Source organism: Conger conger, chromosome 4 (assembly GCF_963514075.1).
Source record: "Conger conger chromosome 4, fConCon1.1, whole genome shotgun sequence".
Lineage (NCBI taxonomy): Eukaryota > Metazoa > Chordata > Actinopteri > Anguilliformes > Congridae > Conger > Conger conger.
In genome coordinates this window covers 31,388,100-31,404,363 of record NC_083763.1, presented here as the reverse complement: position 1 = coordinate 31,404,363, position 16,264 = coordinate 31,388,100, and the positions used below count along the sequence as shown (strand labels likewise).

General features: G+C 44.6%; 1 protein-coding gene across 3 annotated transcripts in view; it reads left to right on the top strand.

Annotated features, from left to right (window-relative positions):
• LOC133125752 (ski-like protein) overlaps positions 1-16,264 on the top strand; it is a 33,661-nt gene that overhangs the window by 6,716 nt on the left and 10,681 nt on the right. For 2 of the 3 annotated variants that reach the window (XM_061237329.1, XM_061237327.1), the window contains exons 3-5: positions 11,679-11,768; positions 13,236-13,327; positions 16,042-16,232. In XM_061237329.1, the coding sequence (XP_061093313.1) occupies positions 11,679-11,768; positions 13,236-13,327; positions 16,042-16,232 (373 nt within the window). The remainder of the gene's footprint in view (positions 1-11,678; positions 11,769-13,235; positions 13,328-16,041; positions 16,233-16,264) is intronic. The other variant, XM_061237328.1, reaches the window with a different exon arrangement.

Genomic DNA, 16,264 nt, shown 5'->3' with positions numbered 1-16,264 from the left:
CTAATCAGTAATCAGTAGACTAGTCCACTACTAATCAGTAATCAGTAGACTACTCCACTACTAATGAGTAATCACTAGACTACTCGATTACTGATTGACTGTGAAAACCCCTGCCTTTCCTCTCCACTGTGATTCATCAGGTCATCGCTGCAAATGAGATCTGAGCTATCCATTGACTCAACCTTGTGAAATAAAAGCTTTAAAAAAGAAGATACTTTTGAAGAAACTTAACTTAAATAAATCGCTATTAGCTCTGTTTTTGGTGATGGAATGTCTTTACTGTTGATTATCACCTTCAGTGCTAAAATGAGCTACATATTGTTTTGCTTTTTGTACTGTCCTAATCAATGTCTCTCACATATAATCTGGTTAAGAGACCTTGGGTTCTGGAATGGCATAAAATGTATTTTTACTTGGCTAATATTATTCAAGTTAAGCAGAAAGAAATGAAAGGCCATTGACTAGGGTCTGCTTTACTAGCAGTAGAGTAGGTTGTGGTACAATGTATTGCAATGTGTGTGTATTTTAATCAGGCTGACTCACTGTGTGTGAGCGGCTGTAATGGTTGTGGTTTACGGGACACTTTCCTCCACTTTCCTCCCCCTGTCTCCTGCTCCCCTCTTTCCTCTCAAATTCTCATTGGCGTTGTGGTCAAAACAAACACCCGTGGAGGTTTTACAGGTTCTGCCGGAGCTTTCCCGCAATACCACTTAAGAACAGAGAGAAAGGGGAACAAGTTAATAGTTAAACAATTTAATACCAATAAATCGTTTTTTACACTGCCAGTGCAGTAACAATAATAATGTCACTTATTTATGTATGGTGCCCCAATTGCGTATTCTTGCTCGCTTTCTCTCTCTTTCTCTCGTTGGGTCTGTCTGTCTGTTCTTTCACTTCAGTAAAGTTTCCCAGAGGAGAGGAGCGATGGCAGTATTAATAGTGATGGCATAACACGGAGACGAAGTAATGCACCTCAGCGAAATACGCACCACCCTCTCTCCGTCTCTCGCTGCGTAATGAGTGTGACACATTAGTCTGGATGTGCCGAACACCTCCCGTCTGCCTGCTGTTTTTCCTTTCATTTTAATGAGACTAGGGGACGCATGGGGGGCACCTCTCTGTGTTTTCAGACCGTCTTTGGCTGCCGGTTAACCTCTCTGATAGGCTGAGGTTGAGGAGCGCCACGTTTGAGCGGAGAGGGAGCCCAGCTTTGTTTTGTCGTTTAATTGGGAGCGCAGCGGGAAAGTACTGGTTTCACAAATTATTTTTCTGGAAGGGGTTTTCCGCTTCAGTTGTTTTTTCTCTTCTGCTGTACACGACAGGTAGGCGGGTAAACATCAAAGACTTTTTTTTGTGTTTATTTTTTTTAATATATGTTTTTAATACAAATTTTAAAAGTCCAGCTCACAGCAAAAAAAGAAAAGGTCCCATTCTAATTTCTCAAACAAATAGAAAGTAAGTCAGATAGCTGCAGAAGTGTTTTTGCATGTGCATGTTCAGGAAACAGATGTAATATAGTTTAACAGTCAAAGTGGTAACAGTCAACCTCTTGGTTTCAAAGCAAGTGCTTTGTTTATGTTACTTCAAACCGATTGGTTGATGGGATTTATCAGGTTTGGTTTTAACGTTTTTTAAGTCTACGCCATCTCTGGTCCTGTTCAAAGGGGATTGGGCAGCCCAGTGCTAACGGCGGCTGGATTGTTAACCAGACCTGGGTTCCAATAGTATTTGTTTGGGTTCCATACTTTTCCGTACTCTATTGATTTTGCGTGGTGCATTTCAGCCTGCAAGGAGGAGCAGATGGGCAGGGGTTACACTTTTTAGATCAGTTTATTTGTTCCAATACACCAGAAAAGCTTAGTGAAATTCTGAAAAGTATTATAGTAAAATAAATATCTGAGCCTATGTGGGTGTATTACTAAGGGATCTCAACATACCCAGGGTTTGTTTGCATGACCTGGCTATCATACCACACTTTACAAATAAATCTGCAATTTCACAAACTGTACTACAGTTTATTTCTGCTGTGTGAATTAGACTACACATTCTAGAAATCTTAAAATGTAACTTGATACAAGATATTTAAAACTATTATACCTGAAGCTAAAAAGGTTTATCCTTAAACACACTCCACAGTTTATTCTTAAACTCAAGCTTGGCTGTGGGCTTGGCTGTGGAGCAACCCAGTCCTCCCCTTCTTCAACCATTACTGCTTCAACCAGCCAATTGGCTCACCGAGTTACTATTCACCCAGACAATTAATAGTTTTTGCCCACTGAATAAAAAATAAATACATTCTTTCCAACATGTTTTTATTGAACAAATTGCATCAGTTTAATGGAATTTATCAGTTTAAACAACTCACCGTAGTTCAAGCAATGTTTTTGTCTCACATGTTCATATCCCGATGATGATAAATATTGAATATATTGTGCTGCCCTAGTATCTGGTGATTACTCAACATTTTTGCCCTCCAACAATCTTATCAGCAGCAAACAGATGAGATGGATGCAAAGGGGAAGAGGCCACTCATCGTGACATTGGAGAGAAACGTGGGGTCTTGGGACATGTAGTTATGTTGCTCAGTTTGATGTATCGTGCTGATTGATATAGTTTTGAGATATAACCTGATGGAGAAGCGCCAGGAGGGCCGGCATGGGCTTTGGTATCGGTCCGGCCCGGTTCCTGCTCCCTGGCGGGGAATGGGGGCTGGATCTGCCCCAGCCTCCCAGGCTGAGGGTAGAAAGGGCGGTGGAGTCATGCATTGAAGCACTTGGTGAACAGAATTACTTAGAAAGCTTACATTTACTATATTTGCTTACATTTTATTGGTACAGCTGGAGTTGACTTGACTTGACTTGACTTGAGTTCAGTTCAGTTGTACTGAATTGAGTTGACTCTGATTCAAAAAAGGTGGGTGTGTCATCAGGACTGGTGCCGGTGGCGTGGGGGCCATTACACAGTCAGTCAGATTAATTTAGTGCTTGTGCTTTTTGTTACAGGTACTGTATGAGGCATCAGCTCCATGCTCCCCTCCCCAGCTCTCACACACACACACACACACACACACACACACAGACACACACATACACACACATACACACACAAGCACACACAAGCACACAAATGAGCACACATACACACACACACACACACACACACGTACACATGTACACACACACAAGCACACAAATGAGCACACATACACACACACACACACACACACACGTACACATGTACACACACACAAGCACACAAATGAGCACACATACACACACACACACACACGCACGTACACACACACGTGCATACAAATGAGCACACACACGCACGCGCGGACTCACGCAAACGCATACTTGCATGCATGCAGACTACTTAGATCTGGTTCTGTGCGCTCATAATCCCTGGGTGTGTTTTAGCGGTAAGCGCCAGGGACAGTAACACGCGGCTGGCAGATGAGCCCATAAGCTGCTCATCATAATGACGGATCCCTCCAGTGTGCCCGGGAGAGAAAGCCCTCTCGCTATCGATCGGTCTGTGGCTGCAATTGATCGGGCGTAACATAAGTGACTTACTGTTTTTGTGCTTATTTTTGGAATGTTCGCCAGTAACTTTCATTAGTGGAGCCTTACGGGGCAACCTGTAGCCTAGTGGCTAAGGTACATAACTGGGACCCGGAAGGTTATTGGTTCAAGCCCCGGTGTAACCACTATAAGATCTGCCCTGCATTTCTGTGCCAACCGAATTTAAGAGCTTATCAATTCCCCTCAGTCCTGAATTTTATTGAAAACGATCAGTTAAAAATGTATTTTACCTCTTTATGCCATTGTTTGCAGTGTAACCCAGTAAGAACATCGGGCATTTTTCTTAATGGCATACATAGCTATTTCTGACATAATGTGATTTAAGAGGGTAAATAATGAACAGCTTCTTAAAATTCTGGGATTACAATTATGGTTAGAACAAAATAGACACATCAAAATACCCCTGTCCTAGGATGAGATAACCTGCTGCTGCATTTTTATTGCTAATGGTTTCCTATAGAACAGAAAAAAGAAATCCCCAGTTTAAATTCAGGAAACCTCTGAGTACAGAAAGTCTTGTGTGTTGCTGTCTTGCTGTTTTAATTAAGTGATAAGTGGGGAATGGAGTGGGTGTGTTGTGCGTCCCAGTGTGGTCCTCCGGGGGAAAGGAACTCTACTAAATACATTCAATTATTATTATTTTTTTAAATGTCTTAATTTCCTCGGCCTACCCACTCTCCTTGTTATTTTCTTCTTCTCTCATTTCTTCTCTACATTCTCTCACCCACATCTTTTCCTTTCTCTTTCTCTCCCTCATCCTCCCCCACACCCTCTGCTCTGGTTTTCCCCCCCCCTCTCTTTCGCTCTCTTTCTCACTCGCTAAATTTTGGGTTTCGTCCAATCATTGCACACCGCATCCTCCGACCGTCACTGGGTCTCCGACCGTCACTGGGTCAGTGCGTGTCTCTCACTTACGCTTTCTCTCTCCCCTCCCTTTCTCCCATCATCTCTCTCCCTCTCATCTCTCTCTCTCTCCCTCCCTCCTGTTTCTCTCCCTCTCCCTCCCTCCCCTCTCTCTCTCCCCCTCCCTCCCTCCCTTCTCTCTCTCTCCCCCCCTCCCTCCCTCCCCTCGCTCACTCTCTCTCGCTTGCTCTCTCTCTCTCACTCTCTCTCTGTCCTCTGTAATGATGCGGTTGAGATTCTTGACGCACTTGCGCATGCACCCGCAGTCACACACACACACACACACACACACACACACATACACACACACACACACACACAGGCAGTGGATCCCCTCTAAAGTCGGTCTCAGTGTTGAGTGACAGGGTCCCAGCAGGCAGTGGGCTCTGTACTGTACACATCGCATACAAATTGTATTTAATACCTGCAAGAACAGATGTGCATGTTTTTACACCTGAAGTGTGTCTGTTTACAGTGTGGTCTTGGGGCCGTTTGCTACAAAGCATGAGCTACAAAGGTTCTAACTGACATTTCTGACAAAAATGAGTTTCATAAATCTGTTGTTTTTAGGGCATGTGTGAATAAATACCTGTGTGAAATTTTAAACAAAAATACTGTTTCAAAGTATGAACAAATGCAAACGGTTTAACTGCTTGGAGCCAACTCTTTTTGGAATCTTTGAAGCTCAATATCTCAAAACTACTCAGAATGCAGATAGAGCTGTATAATTCTCAGCTCAGGAAAGAGGATAGTTGGTGTGCCTGTGCTTGCGTAAGCAGGAGGAGGGTGTGTGTTACTCAGTGAGGAGGGGGAGAATCAGACAGGCTGCTGGGTAATGCAGGCTGACAGGGGTCAGAGTGGCTTAGGGCTCCATACTGGATTACTGCACTGACCCCAGGTCAGCAGGGGTTCAACCAGAGGCCAGCCAATGCAAACAGGAAGTTTGTTAGATGCATTAACAGCAACTGCTAATGGTCACCCACCGGCCTGCGCTCTGTCACCCCTTCACTACAGACAGAACAGAGCCTCTGTGCGTCTGGTACTCCGGCCCTCGACCCTTAGAAAGGGCCAGAGCTTCAGTAGAACCCTGTTGACAATTTCTCAAGTCAGAATTTGGTTGGTGAAGGTTTGATGCTGTTTTGACATAGATTAATTTATGGATGTGGGGTTTGGGTGGGTTTTTCTGACTGTGAAGCACACGTGAACGCACGCTACCCAAAGCCTGCCTCTTTGGTGGTGTTTAAACTGTGAGTAGACCCAACACCAATGGCTGTACAGTCATTTACAGTCATTTACTGTACAGGTATGTGTGTGTGTGTGTAAAACGTTGGATATTGCCCAAACACACACGTGTGTGTTATAGATGCCAGCGTGTATAGAATTGCATTGTCAACGTGCACAGGTGTCCATGTATGCATGGAAAGTAAACTCACCACATTGCGAACACCAAATTAGCTCACCTTGTTCCAAACAACTTTAATGACGAATAACTAAAAAAAGACTTGTTTTTGTGTGTAAAGTATAATTCCTTCCGTTTTTCATAAAAACTTGGTACAAGTCACATACGCGATCCATTTCAGCATACAGTGACATCGTAATGGTGCTCCACTTTGTGGTGGGGAAGCTGTTGCTAACGAGAGACTAGGAACCGGGCAGGCTTTTACGGCGGTGTTCGGACCTTCACACGTGAGCTAACATGGTCTTCCGAACACAGGGACGTTTCCGGATACGCGCAGCGTGCGTCAGGCGATTGCGTGGGTGTATGAATGCCTACGCGTGGAGTCACGCGGGCGCGTTTGTCTCGCTGGGCAGAAGCAGCGCGTGTCCAGACCCACCTTCGCGTAGCGGTGTCGCTGTACAGCGGAGAGAAGCTCGTTGGTGCACCCCACGCTGTTCCTCTTGTATATTTACCCTGCGGTGTCCTTGGTAATGCCGTGTTCTTACAGCGTTTCCCTGGTGTTACGGCAACTGTATCACAGCGCCACAGCGCTCCGACGGGAGGCGGGGCAGAACGCTGTCGCCGCTCATTGACCGAGAGCCAGAGCACTTTGGATTTTTTTTCAAAAGCATCGCCACTATTGTAGGGGCTGTCAGGCAGTGATTTCACCCTGTCCTTTTGTCTGAGGGGTGTGTTTGTGTGTTTGTGTGTGTGTGTGTGTGTGTGTGTGTGTGTGTGTGTGTTTGTGTATGCGCGCATGTATGCGTTTATCCTTTGATGTGTATATGTCTGTGTGCTTTGATGTGTGTATTCGTGCACTTGTGTGTGTATTTGTGTGTGTGTGTGTGTGTGCGCGTTTATCCTTTAATGTGTACATGTCTGTGTGTTTTGATGTGTGTATTTGTGCATTTGTGCGTGTATTTGTGTGTATGTGTGTGTGTGCGCACTTCAATGTGTCTGCGCATGTGTTTGTTTTTCCTTTTATGTGTGTGCGTGCCTACTTTGTGTTTGTGCCCGCATGTTTGTCTGTGTGTGTGCGCGTGTGTCTGCACGCGTGTGTGTGTGTGTGTGTGTGTGTGTGATTGTGTAAATGGTAAAATGGTAAATTGTTGGCATTTATATAGCGCCTTTATCCAAAGTGCTGTACAATTGATGCTTCTCATTCACCCATTCATACACACACTCACACACCGACGGCGATTGGCTGCCATGCAAGGCGCCGACCAGCTCGTCAGGAGCATTTGGGGGTTAGGTGTCTTGCTCAGGGACACTTCGACACAGCCCGGGCGGGGGATCGAACCGGCAACCCTCCGACTGCCAGACGACGCCCCATTGTGTGTGCTGCGTGTGCGAGAGTGATATTACCCGAGTTCGCTGTGTGCTACAACAGTGCTCCCGGCCTGCAGGCGCCTGGGAGCAGCCTCCTCTACAGCTGCCTGTCAGCAGGGCCGAGAAGCACTGAGTCAGAGACAGAGGCACCGAGTGAAAGAGAGCGTGAGAATGCGTCAGAGGCACACTGAGTCAGGGAGAGAGGCTGTCAGTCAGGCCCTGACTCACCGGGACCGACCACGTTCCCGCAGCACGTCTGAAGAGCCGCAGCCTTAACCCCGTTGTCCCAATCAATTTATTGCTCTCTTAAAGGGATATTTCACTTTGGTACTGTATAACACAAGTACATTTGTGGAGCTTACCCCAATTTATTTGTGTATTGTGCATCCGATGTTAAAAAGCAGACAATTTGACATCAGCAGTCTCTCTATTATTGCGCTATTATCCTGTGTAGTTAGTGTCTGCTTTAAAGCTATTAATTTTGGCGAGGTCACAAAAATGAATGAGAGTGAATGGGTGCCGGACAAAGGGCAGGGACATCTGATTGCTAATATTCACTCTGTGCTAATCAAACCTCCAAAAACTGCAAAAAGAAATTACTTGTGTTGTACCAAAGTGAATTATCCCTTTAAACTGGCCACTTAAACTCCTCCCCCTGCAGCTGATTGGCTGCATTGTCGCTGCGTTGTCTGACCTCCCCTGTCTCCTCAGGCCATCATTATAAATGCGCGCCTCTCACTGTCCATCGTGCTTAATTGAAAGCTAATAAATAAATCATCTTTGCTGCTAGCGCCATTAAGGACATTAGTTGTTGATTTATTAGCACAGTGATGTATGATGCTGCAGTAATATGCGATATTAAACAATTTGCGCTCATCCAGCATCAGTCTACTAGAATTATTATTGCTGTTAAGCAATGTATTTTTGTGTAACTGCAATTCTATCACCTTACCTTTTACACCTTGAATTACTTGTAACTATTATATTCAATGTATTAGTTTGAGTTTGAGATTGAATTTGCTTTTTGTGAAATGTTTGCTTTTCCAAAATGGACGATTTATTTGCCTGAATTCTAACTGGTAAACTGTATCCCGGTGGTTGAGAAGTACTTGCAGGTTTGAGCCAGAATGGAGCCCACACATTGCAGATGGTAAATGGCCTGTAGTAATGGGGCCAGGCCACTGGCCAAGGTTGAAAAAGACACCATGGGGGCTTTGCCGTGCTGCCACAATTGCGCCTTTATCAGGAGGCTGCATTTTAAAGTCGGTTATGAGGCTGACTGAAATGAAGAGGTGAAGTCTAATCAGACCTGACACACTTACCGTTGTCACCAAAACAAAACGGGCTGACAGGTCAGGAGGGGCACTCTTAAGACTGCTGTCTACACGTGATTCTCATACACCCAAGTGACCCGAGTTTACAGCTGTGTGTGTTTGTGTGTGTCTGTCTGTCTGTGTGGGTGTTTTTGTGTCTGTGTATATGTGTGTGTGTGTGTGTGTGTGTGCGTGTGTGTGTTTGTGTGTCTGTCTGTCTGTGTGGGTGTTTCGGTAAATGTGTATGCCTGTGTGTGTGTGTCTGTCTGTCTGTGTGGGTGTTTTGGTATATGTGTATGCCTGTGTGTGTGTGTGTGTGTCTGTCTGTGTGGGTGTTTCGGTATATGTGTATGTCTGTGTGTGTGGGTGTTTCGGTATACGTGTATGCCTGTGTGTGTGTGTGTGTGTGTGTGTGTGTGTGTGTGTGTGTGTTTTTGTGTCTGTCTGTCTGTGTGGGTGTTTCGGTATATGTGTATGCCTGTGTGTGTGTGTGTGTGTGTGTGTGTGTTTTTGTGTCTGTGTGTGTGTGTGTGTGTGTGTGTCTGTCTGTCTGTCTGGGTGTTTTGGTATCTGTGTATGTGTGTGTGTGCGCGTGCCTGTGTCTTGTGTGCTTCTGTCTGTGTGTATGTCTGTCTGTCTGTCTGTGTGTGTGTGTGTGTGCGTGTGTGTATGCACATGCCTGTTCGTGCGTGTTTGTGTCTTGCGTGTATGTCTGTATGCAGGAGTATGTGTGTGTGTGTGTGTCTGTATATGTTTGTGTCTGTGAGCATGTGTGTGTCTATCTGCCTGTCATTGCTTTTCCAGTACTACCAGTGAACTTCAGTCGGAAAATAATGCAGAGTGAAAGAAAATGAAGTACCGTACTTCCATCGCTAAGTAACAGGAACCTGGGTGAAAACGCAGCGATAGCTGGCACCGGCAGTACTGCGGGTGAAGTCCCGGGAGATGGAGGCACCGTCAGCCAGGCGGAGGGGGGAGCAGCGCGGGAGAACGTAGCGGTAGCGGGGAGCGCAGGTGGGGAGGGCTGAGTGTCTCCACTCTGGTTACTGCAGTGACGGTGGAAAGCAGGCCTCGTGCAGAGCACTCTGCTGTGTGCCGGGCTGGGTGAGACCAGCTCCCGTTTTTATAAAGCCTGTTTTCCGGCAAGGTGTGTTCCCATATGTATTTGTCCAAGGATATAATGAGCGTGTCACTGGGTCAGTGTGCCCCTCTCTCTCTCTCTCTCTCTCTCTGTCTCTCTCTCTCTCTCCCTCCCTCCATCCCCATCCCCCTTTCTCTCTCCCTCTGTCCTTTTCTTTCTGTCCTCTCCCTGCTTCTCTCCCTTCCCCTTCCTTGCACCCCCCCCCCACTCCATACTGTATATATATGTGCGTGTGTATGTGCATGTGCCTGTGACTGTCTATAAATATGCGTGCGAGTGAGTATGCATACACTGAAACGCGCACGCATACACGGCGTTTCATATTTCATGCGGCGCACTGAGCTTCTCTCGTCCCTGTTCTCTCTTTCTCTCCCTTTATTTTGGGATTCCTCTTTTTCGACATCGGCGGGACTCGACGGGGACGTCGGGCAAAGCGGTTTAGAGAAAATGGAGTCTGCCGTATTTATCCATCGGCCTCCTCCGTCCATTTCACCGCCCCCCTTTTCCGTCTCCCTCTGACGCTCGCTCTCTCGCTCTCTCCGTCTCCTCCCATCTCCATTCTGCATTCTGCTGCAGTGAGATTCCTCTCAAACCCTCTGCACGCCCACGCGGAACCCACCCCCGCACACACGCTTGCGCACACACACACACGCATATATACACTTGGGAGATGTCGAAACCGCAGAACCTGAATATCGACAATAATTTGTGAAGTAGACTGGAGGTGTAGGTCACTTGCTTTTAGAAGGTCGATTTTCCTTGTAATACTTTTAAGAAGCCTGTCCTTTTTTCTTTTTTAAGAGAACGGCCCTCTTCAGTTTTAGCGAAACGCTGTTTTCTGAGAGTTGAATCGATGATGAAAATGGTGTGTATGTGTGTGTGCGCACGTGTGCATGCGTGTGTGTGTGTCTGTGTGCATGATGTGTGTGTGCGTGTGTGTTTTTGTGTGCGTGTGTATGTGTGCGTGCATGTGTGTGTGTGCGTGTGTTTTTGTGTGTGTGTGTGTGTGTGTATGTGCGTGTCGCTTGCTTCCATGTGTGTGTGCAGTAGTGATACATGCAGAGTTATTGTTATTCTAGAGGGAGCTGCTGTCACTGTCACGGCATGGGGCTGAAACTCTGCTGTGATCCGTGAGGTACAATGGGAAGGAGGCTTAAAATGGTCCCCCCTCTGATTCCAGTTCTTTTTCTCTCTCAGTCCCTCCTTCTTTTTCCTTTTCCCCAAAAATGCTGTTTGGCACTACAACAAATAATTACAGTATTGCCAAAACAGTCATTTTTCTAAGATCTCAATCAGCAACAATAACATCAGCTACAAAATACTTACACTTACACATCTCTCTCTGTCTCTCTCTCACACACACGCACACACACACACACACACACACACACACACACACACACACATAGACACACATTATGCTCACATATTTACTGCCATAGATGATAGATGACAATACTTGTTTGTGCAATTAAAGGAATTGGTTGGGAATAGTTTTCTGTGCTGATACAAATTCTGTCTGTTTTTGTTTGGCCAGGCCAAGTTTGCAATGTGGGTGACAAGGTGGAAAGAATTTAGGAGAATGGGCCAATAGACCCTTTGATGGTTTTCAGGGGGTTTGTGGAAGCACTACTCTGCGTGGAGTATGCCCATGGTCAGCTTTGGAATGTTCTGGAATTGCTTCATGCAGTTTTGTATGTGGGGCCAGCCTCAGGTTCTTGTATGGCTTGTTGTAAACCTCACTTGATTTAATTTTTTTTTTTTTTTTTTTTGTATTTGTGTGTTGTGTTGGTTTCGCTCAAGAGGATTGTGGCTGCCCTCTATCTGTAAAAAACAGAAATGTTCTGATTATGTGAATATAGGAGGTGTTAGTAAACTCCGCCCCGATTGACTAATATATAGGAGTCTCTCTCTTGCTTTCTCTTTCCCTTTCTCTGTCTCTCTCTCTTTCTCTCTTCTCTTGCTCTCAGAAGGACAGTGCAGATGAGAGGGCAGTGAAGAAGGTCTCTGACGTCTGCTCTCAGAATGAGAAACTCTGTGAAAGCGAGCCAGACCAAAAGGTAATCTCCCACTCCCAAGATCCTCTTTACTGCACGGCTGACTCCTCCCCCTGAATGGAGAGACACTTTCATAAAAACCTTACGCACTTCAACCCTGACCACTCCACCTTGCCCCTCATGCCCCATGACCACATTCAGGTCTTAGCCAGTTACAGTGTGTGACCACATTCAGGACTTAGCCAGTTACAGTGTGTGACCACATTCAGTCTTAGCCAGTTAGTGTGTGACCACATTCAGTCTTAGCCAGTTAGTGTGTGACCACATTCAGGTCTTAGCCAGTTACAGTGTGTGACCACATTCAGTCTTAGCCAGTTACAGTCAGTGAGCACATTCAGGTCTTAGCCAGTTACAGTGTGTGACCACATTCAGTCTTAGCCAGTTACAGTCAGTGAACACATTAAGGACTTAGCCAGTTACAGTCAGTGAGCACATTCAGGTCTTAGCCAGTTACAGTGTGTGACCACATTCAGTCTTAGCCAGTTACAGTCAGTGAGCACATTCAGGTCTTAGCCAGTTACAGTGTGTGACCACATTCAGACTTAGCCAGTTACAGTCAGTGAACACATTCTGGTCTTAGCCAGTTAACATCACTAAGCACATTCAGGTCTTAGCCAGTTAAGATCAGTGAGCACATACGGTTCTTGCCTAGTTACTTAGTGAGCACGTTCATCTCTTAGCCAGTTACAGTCACCGAGAGCATTCAGGACTTAGCCAGTTACAGTCAGTGAGCACATTCAGGACTAACCAGTTAACATCAGTGAGCACATCCAGGTCTTAGCCAGTTTACATCAGTGAGCACATCCAGGTCTTAGCCAGGTTACATCAGTGAGCACATTCAGGTCTTAGTCAGTGAGCATGTCCATCTCTTAGCCACTTACAGTCACCGAGAGCATTCAGGAGTTAGCCAGTTACAGTCAGTGAGCACATTCAGGACTAACCAGTTAACATCAGTGAGCACATCCAGGTCTTAGCCAGTTTACATCAGTGAGCACATCCAGGTCTTAGCCAGGTTACATCAGTGAGCACATCCCAGGTCTTAGTCAGTGAACACATTAAGGACTTAGCCCATTACAGTCAGTGAGCACATTCAGGTCTTAATCAGTTACAGTCACTGAGCACATTCAGGTCTTAGCCAGTTACAGTCAGTGATTATATTCTGGTCTCTTTTAGTTTCAGTAAGTTAGTACATTCCGGTCATAGTTAGTCAGTGAGCACTTTCAGGTCTTGCAGTGACAGTGATCACATTCAGGCACATTCAGTCTGTGAGTGCATTCTGGTCTCATGTTGTCACAGGACATTTATGTTACATTTCGAAGAAAAAATGTATCTGGATTTTGCCAAAGCTTGATTCGTTGAAAGTCATTATGAAAAGTATGTATAAACAGTTAAAATATATCCTCAGGCAGCAGCCCAGCCCTTTCATTATGAAATGTGATCGGCCTACCTGTTTGTTTGTCACTCATGCAGGCAAAGTCCCATCTCGCCCTTGTCCACAAACCCCGGCTGTACCCAGACATCAAAGAGGAGACTGGCCACACTACTTCAGTCCTTCACCGCAGGTACTGTCCTTTTCCCAGCATGCATCCGTGTAACCTTCATGTCTGGCTGCCAGCTGTAAGTTGTTCTTCTTTAGTTGCAGTGCGATACTGACACTCCAAATCTTTCTGAAATGGCTACATGAAAAATTCATAAAAAGCTTTGTCCATTATATAACATATACATTTGCCCCATATGGTGGTTTAAGATATATAGTCCCCTATAAAAGTATTGGAGTAGCAAGGTAAATTCCTTTGTTTTTGCTATACACTGAAAACAATTTAGTTTGATGTCAAAAGATGTACATTAGATGACAGATCCAAATTTCAGCTTTTATTTCCTGGTATTTTTATCTAGATTTGTTAAACAACTCAGAACATATCACATATTACTTAGAATCAGACCCCCCAATTTCTAACTGAGCAAAAGTATTGGAACATGTGACTGACAGGTGTTTCTTGTTGCCCAGATGTTTCCTGTTATATTGATTGGTTAAACAATAAATAGTTCTGAATATCTACGGCATTTATGTTAGAAATGGTCTGTCTTAGGGAGAAAATCAAGCCATTTTGAAGCTTAGAAAAGAGGGGAAATCAGCCATTGCACAAGCATAGGGGATAGCTGGTGCAACAACTTGAAAAAGAACGAAACCACTGGTGTACTGGGCAACAAGCATTGAACAGGTTGACCAAGTAAAACAACAGCAGTTGATGACAGAAACATTGTGAGAGCTGTGAAGAAATACCCCAAAACATCAGTCAAGTCACATCACAAACAGTCTCCACAGGACAGGGGTGAAGGTATCTCTATCAACTGTTCGAAGAAGACTTGGAGAGCAGCAATATAGAGGCTATACCACAAGAAAGTGTCATGGTTTGGGCTTGCATGGCTGCTTCTGGAGTGGGCTCACTAATCTTTATTGATGATGTAACTCATGATGATAGCAGTAGGATGAATTCAGAAGTCTACAAAAATATTCTGTCTGCCAACTTACGGAGAAATGTGTCCAAACTAATTAGGAAGAACTTCATGCCGCAAGACAATGACTGAAAACACACTGCCAACACAACAAAGGACTTCATTAGGGAGAATAAGTGGAAGGTTTTAGACTGGTCAAGTCAATCAACCTTAACCCTATTGAGCATGATTTCACCTCCTGAAGAGGAGACCGAAGGAAAAACCCCCCAAAACTAAAAGAAGTTGTCTTTAACAATATAAAAATGGTACAATGTAAATAACTGAGATGTTACATCTTCACCATTATGTATGTCTTCATCATTTTCATATGTATCCTAGGGTCCTTGCTTCCTCATCTTCTTCTGACTCACTCCCAAAATCCATGTCAGCATGGCTAGAATTTACATTTGCCATCCAACTGAGTCAGCAAAAAAAAAAAGCCAGAGGAAAACAACAATTACGACTCACTTTCCTGTATATTACTGCATAACATTATGGATGATTGAGCAAAGCTATGATGAAGGAGACCTTCTAGCTGCTATGCTCAGCTGAGTTGCAGTTCTAATCATACAATTCTACATGCCATACACCATTGGAAAGCTTATACTGCTCTCTACTTGATAAAAGACTTCACATTCACATTTAAACAGAGTAAACTGAAAAGATTTAACCATGGTGTAATTGGCAACTGGGTTGCAGTGCGCGGCCAGTGTAAATGCCTATCCCCACTTCCCATTCCCATTTATTTCTCAAAGGATTGTTAAAGACAATAAATTACCACTGAATCTTGAAAGGGACATGTGTAAAACCACTGGTAAGATTGTATATTTATTCCATATTTAGTCCCAGATCTTGATAGTTATACCACAGTCTTGCTGAATACTCGATTCTGATTGGATGCTAGGTGGTGATTATTTTTGTTCAAAGTTTGGCAGGTATTCTCGGTCAAGCCTAATCTCCCTTCTAAATTAATATACTGCCTGTAGTTTGCCAAGGAGAGAACAAAAGCCAGCAGTGCGATACGAGTTAAACAGGGTTTGTTTTCATTAACCACGACTTTGTCATGCCAATAAAGCTATTTGCATTTAAAAATTGTGAAATGGCATCTCATATAACTGTGAATGGTTTTTTGAAGTACAGTAACGTACTCGAAGTTAAGCTCTCAAATGTTTGGGAAGATTGCTAACATTACGAGCTACTATGTGATGTCCTGAAATGGTTGTTTGTGAACGGACAACTCTCAATTAATCTTTTCCTATTTTGGCAATTACCAGCACAACTATAGTCAGAGAAGCTGACTATGTCGGCTAAATTGTGAGATGTTTGTGTAATATGTGGCCCAAGACGATTTCAGCATTTAAAAATGTGACTGTAAAATTGTGAACAGGCAGTTCCGCCCGCAGAATCACATTTTTGAAGGTGGACCGAGAATTCCGAATAAGAAGCAAATAAGAAAACTATTTAAGCCGTGTTTAAAACCTTGAATTTAACCAAGATAAAAAATAATCAAAACCAGGCTTAGCCATTTGGCTAGCCTCTCTATTTTTAGCAGAATGTTACTAACATATGTAACTATAGCAACCTGTTGACACAGTTAGAGCCTGTTTCAGCATGGCTTGAAGTAGTTAGAGACAGCAAGAAAAGTTTTATTTTGACATGAATTGGCCAAACATATTAACAACTGCTGCTTATATTTTTATCTTTATGAACTCTTTCTCTCTCTCTCTCTCTCTCTCTCTCTTTCTCTCCCTTCTTCCCTCCCTCCCTCATGGGATTTCAGCTGCCTCCTGTACATGTATGATAAAGTGGGGACTCCAAACATGCCTCAGACCCCGCCCCAGGGGAAGGAGGGGGCAGGCCTGAATGTGGAGGTTCTAGAGGCATTGTACAAACAGAACTGCAGCGGGACTCGAAAGAGGGGGCTGTCCCAGGACCCGGTGGACACTGCACTCATGTCATCCCCTGCCTCTGGTCAGTGGCAAATGTGCACACGCGAAATACAT